We start from the raw sequence: 7,150 nt of genomic DNA, 5'->3' as shown, positions 1-7,150 counted from the left end.
GGGAAACTGGAAAAGTGGAGAACAAAAGAAGAAGTGGCAGAAGTAGTGAAAAGCAGATGGAAAGTATCTGAAATCCCTAAGAAATAGGGGGAAAAGCAAAGACCTGATACAGAACCTGAGAGATGCATCAGGCCCTTTAGCTGAACCATCTACTGTTCACTGAAGGCTCATCAGAAATGTTCTCAGTGGATGGTTGGCTGTCAAGAAGCCATTCTTACGGAAGGGAAATGGGGAGAAAAGGCTGAGGTATGCCAAATTACACAGAAACTGAAGTGAAACATCAGTGGTATTGGGTCTCATGGAGTGATGAATCCAAATGTGAACATTTTATTCACGTTATTGTCAATATAAGGTCAGGAGAATGATGAACAGTGAGTATCCATGGCCACCTGTAAAACGTGGTGGGTGCCACATCAGTGTCATGGTCTGGGGCTGCTTTTCTGACAGTGATGTTTGGATCCACAATGATATAACATCTGGAAACTTCAGACTGGCAACATTTTTCACCATAACAATGATCCCAAACACATTGCCAATGAAGCAACGCAGACCTGGATAGAAAAACACACACTGGGACACTATCAGTCATTGATTGGCATCCCCAGAGTCCAAAACTCAACATTACTGAAGCAGTGTGGGATCATCATCAAAGAGAAAAGAAAAAAAGGCAGCAAACATGAAAAGAAAAGCTTTGGTGTGACCTCCAAGAGACCTGGAGAATTATTCCCAAAACTATTATGGAAATCACAAGAAAGCTTTCCAAAGAGAGTTCAGAATAAAGGTGTCATACAAATATTGCCAAGTTTGTTAAAATTGTACATGTACTGTATTTCCATGTAAGTTTGCACACATTTCAGTAAGTAGCTCCACCGATTTCCTATTTTCCTAACCACCCCTTATATAAATAAAAAAAGGTGGCTCAAGATGTTCCAAACTCTTTCAAATATCTGCTCTAGCTACCATAAATAAAGCCATTTACAAAAGCATTCCTGCATAAAATTGCACACTTTGAATGTTATCAGCCCCAACCACCACTCGGTTGTTTTAGTCACTAAATTAGGTTGAGAGTCAGTGGAGTCAATGCTCTGACAAAAACACTTTAGAGGATTATGTATGAGATATAAGAGAAAATATACTGTATGCCAATGTTTAAGGTCTGGTTTGCTAGACACATGTAATTAAAACTTTAAACTTTACTGTTGATGCTGGGAGTGACTCAGCTAGGGAGAATATTAGCATGGCCATGTTAGCTGCTAGCAGTGACAGAGTTAGAAATATGGCAACATTGGTTTTATAGTTGAAAAGAAAAGTCAAGTGCTAAATTACTGGCACAGGTGGCAGGACTTAAGAGTCCTGTGAGGCCTCTGGCAGCTCTCATTTCTTGACCTCAGCATGGTGATTAGCTCGCCAACTATAACCCAGTGTTCAGATTTTGCTGCAAATAGCATATTGTAGAAGATTAATGAAGTCCATTTGACAAAGCCAGAAAAAAAAAAAAAAAAAAAAAAAAAAAAAAAAAAATCACTTGACTGCACTTTTAAACACTTGGGTGGCTGCACTGTACAATTGCACCAACCTGCTCAGTCGCGTAGATTGGTCAGCACAATTACACGCGTTTGGTGGCAACTTGTGTCAAGTGATGACTATAAATCAATGACGCGTCAGACTAATCAGGCCAGCCTGAATAAGAACAGGCATCTCCATATAGAAGTAGTCTCTATACAAACTTGCTATGCAGGGTCGTCAGTGAGTACTTGTAAGTGGCAAGTTTCTGTAAGTCATTGTGCAGTAGTAGTGTCCAAATTACTGAACTCAAAACCACTTTACACACATTATCCAGTTACAACTTGAGAGCGTTGATCCATTAATAGACTATGCTCAAAAATCAGAATAAAGCAGCCTTTTTATTGCAGCACATATTTTAAGACATTACATATTGACCCACTCCATTGTCAGACCCGGGCCTTGGTCTGGCTGTTGGCTGGCAGTGGCTTGCCCATGTGGATCCCCACTGTGAGGCCAGACTCTTTGCTGGCATATTTCTCTTTGACCTCGGGCTTCAGCAGGAAACCCTTCTCCTTGTCAAAGTAGTCCAAGGGAGCAAAGTACACAGTGGCTTCCCCACAGAGGTTTTGCAGTCGTGTGCGCCAGCCCTCCAGCATGGAGCTGCGAGATTCAGGAGAACCAGTAGCAGGATCCCAGAAGATCTGAGGGGCAAAAACCTGGAAGCCACAGTAGTTCAGGATCCCGTTCTGCACACAGGGAGGAGCAGCTGTTACCACATGACAGATCATTTCATGCTTGGCTCCGTTTATAGTGAGACCTCACCTGCAGTGGCCACAGTGTGACATCGATGTCACCATTGATGCCAGTGTCACTGTACACAGATTCAGGACAGTCAGTGGTGAAGGACAGCATGGCTTTCTTGTCCTGTACAGAGAGCAAGGAGTGAGCAAAGAGGGAGAGGACACAGCCTGAACACAGACATGTTGGTGGAGCTCTCACCTTGAAGATCCCCTCACTGTACCGCTTCTCCTGTGCGTAGGCAAAGCCCAACACCCGATCCATCCACCCCTTCATGATTGCAGGAACAGATGACCAGTACATGGGGAACTGGGAAAACAGGTTTAATGGTCATTTTGATGTGGACACCTGATCAAAGACAATTCCGGTCAGGCACTACCTGAAAGATGACAAGGTCTGCCTCCTTGAGCTTCTCCTGCTCTTTTTTGATGTCTTCTGCAAGTCTGCCCTCCTCTGATGCCAGTTTGATCTCCTTTGCGTAGCAGAAGTTCTCAGCATCCTTCACTCCACCTGCAACAAAAATCTAGTGTTTGTATCTGATGAACAGAGCAAAGATGTTTTAATACCTGTAGGATACTGGTATACCAATGATGTCCTCAGTAGTAGCAGCAGCTTTGAACTTCATGGCGTACAGGTCAGACACCTCTACAGTGCAGCCTTGAGCAATCAAAGCTGCCACAGCAGCATCTTTGGCAGCAGCATTGAAAGAGGCAGGGCTCTCATGGGCATACACAATCAGCACTTTCTTGGCTGCAAAGTCAAAGAGAACAGATAACAAAGTGCCCATTAGAGCAGAACCAGTTCATTAAAGCACTGAAAATAAAAACAACCATCAAAAATACTTACACATTCTGACACAAGTGCTCCGCGGTGACTGATGATGCTCACAAGTCACTAGTACTCTAATGGGGGGGGGAAACTGCTACTGGTGTAAAGCTCAGTATCCAGGATTTATACACCCAATGGGCTCTGCTTCAACCAGGTGCAGTCAATCAGCAATCAGAGTCATCACTCTGCCAGCTGGAAATGGGGGATTTTCTCTAAGGCCTCTCATCTTCAGATCTTTTTGTCTTTTAACTGCATGGACACCAAGCATGCGTCACTCCTATGATTAAAATTAGTTTTTCAATGTCTGTCATTTAAAAGACATGAAAATGAATCATCTTTCAGAGAAACTGATGTCGTCACCATGACATGAATGTTATCTAAGGGTTAATTAATTCTATTAGATGTTGAAACGAGGAGCTAAGCAATTAAACAGGGGAATGATCTTCATTAATCTATATACTTATGCAAAATTAGCGCCAAGATAAAAGTTTGGAGCTATTACAGATATTATGAAAGCAGCCGTGAAATATTATTACTAAATCCTTCATGCCTGTAGCTGGAAAAGCAAATTATAACATGTCAAGTTCAATCTGCTACAGATCGCATAGAAAACATAGGTTGAGAAAGCATCAAAACAATCGCAACAGTTAACTGTGGTCATTCTTCTCTAGCTGCAGGCTGTGGGGGGAGCATAAGCTGCAGGTTAAAAACCTTTTTAAACAGAACAACGGGGGTGCAACAAAGCGTGCACATGTACACACAGTGAAGTCACTCAAAGAAAGCTGCGTGCTCCCACTAACATGATTTATATTCTGAAAACACTCCTCATTCTTCACCTCTGTGTCAAATTGCCATATTTTGTGGGGGTATATTATGGCAACCTCACGCAGGCCACAGTGCGTATGAGGCCCCATCTATCATATACAACCCACCCTCTCGAGAACAACACAAACAGACACACAGAGGCAGAGAGATGGAGTAGGCGGCTGGTAGACAAGGCAGAATGTGAGTGTATAACACCACCAAATGACTCTCTCTGACAATGGACACCATTATCTAGCACTGCGTTGTTTTTCTCTTTTATTGGTCTCAGCATATTCATAATTCAACACATGACATACAGGAAACACTAACATAAACATTCTGACTGAAAGAAGAAATCAAGTGACCCATCGGTCAGCTGAGGCTCTCACCTCAAAGACATGCGGCGGCAATGCCAGTTCTAAAACTCAGAATAAACACACCCGGATGCGCTGGCAGGCAGCTTTTTGAGGCAATTTGGCGGTACAGCAGGGGGAGAGAGGTTTGAAATCAGTAAAAATGCAATCGTTAGCTTTAAAGAACAAAAAGCAGAGGATGTTAGCTCATAGCAAACAGCTGCTGGCAAAGCCGCATGTATTTTTATGCCTCAAAAAGTTGCCGGGACATCACAGCCTTGAGGGAAATGTGACGGATCCATGCCCTTTTCTGCTGCAAAGGAAGTGCTTTAGTACCCATGTTTGGGATAGGTAGGTAGAACTGGCCATAGAAAGAAGATGAGTTCAATTTACAGTGATGTAATGACATATACAATATATTATACAGCGGTTTATGTGGGAGGTTTATGTTGTTTGATGTAAGCTGGCTCTTAATTTCTCTGCCTCATTATACTTCAAGCAGATTCATCATGAGTAACATAGTTTCTTAGGTAGAATTATACACGTTTTGTTTTTATTGTTGTTTTTAAGAGGGCCTGTTATGCATTTTCTTATGTTATGACATATATATATATAGAGAGAGAGAGAGAGAGAGAGAGAAATTACAAGTTTCATGACCATATTAAAGAGGATCTGTTCTATTCATTTATAGTCCGTATTTCTATTCCTGGGCACTACTAAAGTACCTTTTAATAAAAGCAGCTCAAAATAATCCTTATTTATATTTATTTGATCCTTTTTGCAGCCCTTGCTCCGTCCTCTGAGTGAAACAAGTTGCTCAACTGTGTCGCCGCTCCATGTAAGCTATCTTATTCTAATTGGATATCCCTCGTAAACAGAAGGTTTGAACAACAGGTGGGCGGGACTTCTGTTGTCACAGTAAGAGAAGGAAAAACTGTGTGAAACTGAGCATTTGGCTCACAGGCGTTACTTGTTAAACTTTTAATATCAGCAACACTGATAATACGACCCCTTTAAACATGCCAAAAGTGTGTGTGTATGAAACAAAAGCTTTTGCTTGAGACAGTTTTTTCCATTATTAACTCTGAATTCCTTTTAGGATGTTCTGTTTGCAAGAAGCAGCCAATCAGTTAAAAGTTGGCTTGAACAGGAGAGGAGATAAAAATGCTTTACTTTGCTTGTGAGAATCTGCACCAAAGCCCAGCATAAGATATACAAGGCTCATTTTGAGCCTGAGTGAATGATGCAAAACCACTTCAAGTATAGTCCAAGAATAGAAATATGGAGCCAGAAACAGACCCCACTTAAATATCTCATCTCTCTTCAACACTGATTCCAGCTCATTTATTTAGATTTCAAGAGGTGTGTGAATGACTGAAACTAAAACACAGTTTATAGCAGTCGTGTCTTAAATGGCCAATCTCAGTATAGTGCATTTTCTTTTTCAATGTTAGCAGTGGACTCGTGTCTTGATACCCATATTAAAAGAACCCCATTCCCCCTTAAATGCAGCGCTACCCCTTCCCCACACTAATTCAAGCCCCCATGCCCCCACCCAAAATAACTTTATACAAACTGATAAAACTTCACGAAAATTCACCATCAACACAAAGGTCACACAAAGTCCTGTGGTTACGTCCATCCTGTAAAAACTAAAAACAGCGGATATCAACATCCGCTCGGACCGCTCCCTCATGTGTTGGTTGATAGGGTCACATATATATAAGCACGCTCTCTACGTGCACCCAGATACAGTATATACATATACAAATGTAATCCCCAGGGGAGTAAAGACAGGCAGCATTTGCAGTCAGGTCAGGCTTATGTTTCTATTGCATTGCAGCTCATTGCATCCTTCTGTTGCCAAACAGTTAGACAGGTTGTTTAAGTGTTGTCAGGGGATACAATGGTATTTTTAGGACTAAAAGTAAAGGGGGAGTTTGAGGATTTAATGGCAGAACAGGTGGTGAGAATTCATTAGTGTGTACGCAGAAGTGCAGGTGGAGTGGAGGTCGGAGAGTCCATATCCGATCAATCGTGGATAACAATGGGGCCTCGCATTCTCAGGCTGGGGTGAGGGTGTGGAGGGGCGAGGACAAGCCCCTGCGGTGGACCCTGGGAGACCCTGCGCAGGGTGATTTGCTCACAAGGTTGCCGGCAAGCATGCCTCAGCTGGGAGCGAGACAACATCCGTCGAGCCCGCCTAGATGGATGGAGACAACATGGGACAAGATGAGTGAAGAAAAAAAACAGGGATGCAGAGATAAATAGCATTAATAAAACTAAAAGGATGTTCCTGATCTTAGGCGTTTGGTACTTGTTTTATGCTTCCTCTCTGCCATATTTCAGGGGCTTATATTATGTTTTTCATTCAACTCCAGGTCTGAAGCAAACTTCTAAGTGCCTCAGTCCTACAAAAGACTACCAGAGACTGGCTTCATAGTTGGTTAGTCTGGTTGCCATAAACTCATGTGTTAAAATGCACAACTTTGCAGCTGAAATTAACATGTTTACACCTGGGCAGTAGTTCAACTATGCTTGTAGGATTTTGAAATTTTTTTAATGCAGTAATCTGAAAAAATGGCATACTGTGTGGTGCAGTTTGTGCTCAACATCAGACTGGCTATGTTCATACTATATATTCATCTTTTATTTTTACAACCTTTTCTAACAATCGACACTACTGACTTTGCAAATTCAGATTAATAATACAAAGATTTGGTAAATTTTATAGGTAAGACTTTATCGATCCCCTAGGAAATTCCCTAGCAAGCCAAGCTGCAATGTCAGCAGTTATAACCCATTAGACGACATTTTACAGAAATGATATTATAAGTAAATTTACCTTTGGTACTTTAACT

At 41.9% G+C, this 7,150-nt stretch overlaps 2 protein-coding genes across 2 annotated transcripts in view; both read right to left on the bottom strand.

Annotated features, from left to right (window-relative positions):
* Positions 1 to 1,885: 1,885 nt before the first annotated feature.
* LOC120737907 (NAD(P)H dehydrogenase [quinone] 1-like) lies at positions 1,886 to 3,286 on the bottom strand. Its single transcript, XM_040038819.1, has 6 exons — positions 3,151 to 3,286; positions 2,890 to 3,054; positions 2,684 to 2,814; positions 2,506 to 2,613; positions 2,329 to 2,430; positions 1,886 to 2,252 (listed from the first exon to the last, which is right to left on the bottom strand). The coding sequence occupies exons 1-6, from the start codon at positions 3,152 to 3,154 to the stop codon at positions 1,953 to 1,955; spliced, it is 810 nt and encodes a 269-aa protein (XP_039894753.1). The 5' UTR covers positions 3,155 to 3,286; the 3' UTR covers positions 1,886 to 1,952.
* A 909-nt stretch (positions 3,287 to 4,195) lies between these two features.
* The window catches only part of mta3 (metastasis associated 1 family, member 3), a 29,361-nt gene continuing 26,406 nt past the window's right edge, over positions 4,196 to 7,150 (bottom strand). The window contains 1 exon segment of the mRNA XM_040038810.1: positions 4,196 to 6,492. Coding sequence (XP_039894744.1) covers positions 6,321 to 6,492 — 172 coding nt within the window. The 3' untranslated portion in view covers positions 4,196 to 6,320.

This window comes from Simochromis diagramma, unplaced genomic scaffold, assembly GCF_900408965.1.
Source record: "Simochromis diagramma unplaced genomic scaffold, fSimDia1.1 OVJJ01000402.1, whole genome shotgun sequence".
Classification (NCBI taxonomy): domain Eukaryota; kingdom Metazoa; phylum Chordata; class Actinopteri; order Cichliformes; family Cichlidae; genus Simochromis; species Simochromis diagramma.
This window is presented reverse-complemented; position numbering and strand designations above follow the sequence as displayed.

Excerpts from the sequence above, each read along its gene's own strand:
- LOC120737907 (XM_040038819.1), bottom strand. Across the intron at positions 2,815-2,889 it reads TACTACTGAGGACATCATTG|GTGGAGTGAAGGATGCTGAG; the intron begins GTATACCAGTAT and ends TTTTTGTTGCAG. Across the intron at positions 2,253-2,328 it reads TCACACTGTGGCCACTGCAG|AACGGGATCCTGAACTACTG; the intron begins GTGAGGTCTCAC and ends CCCTGTGTGCAG.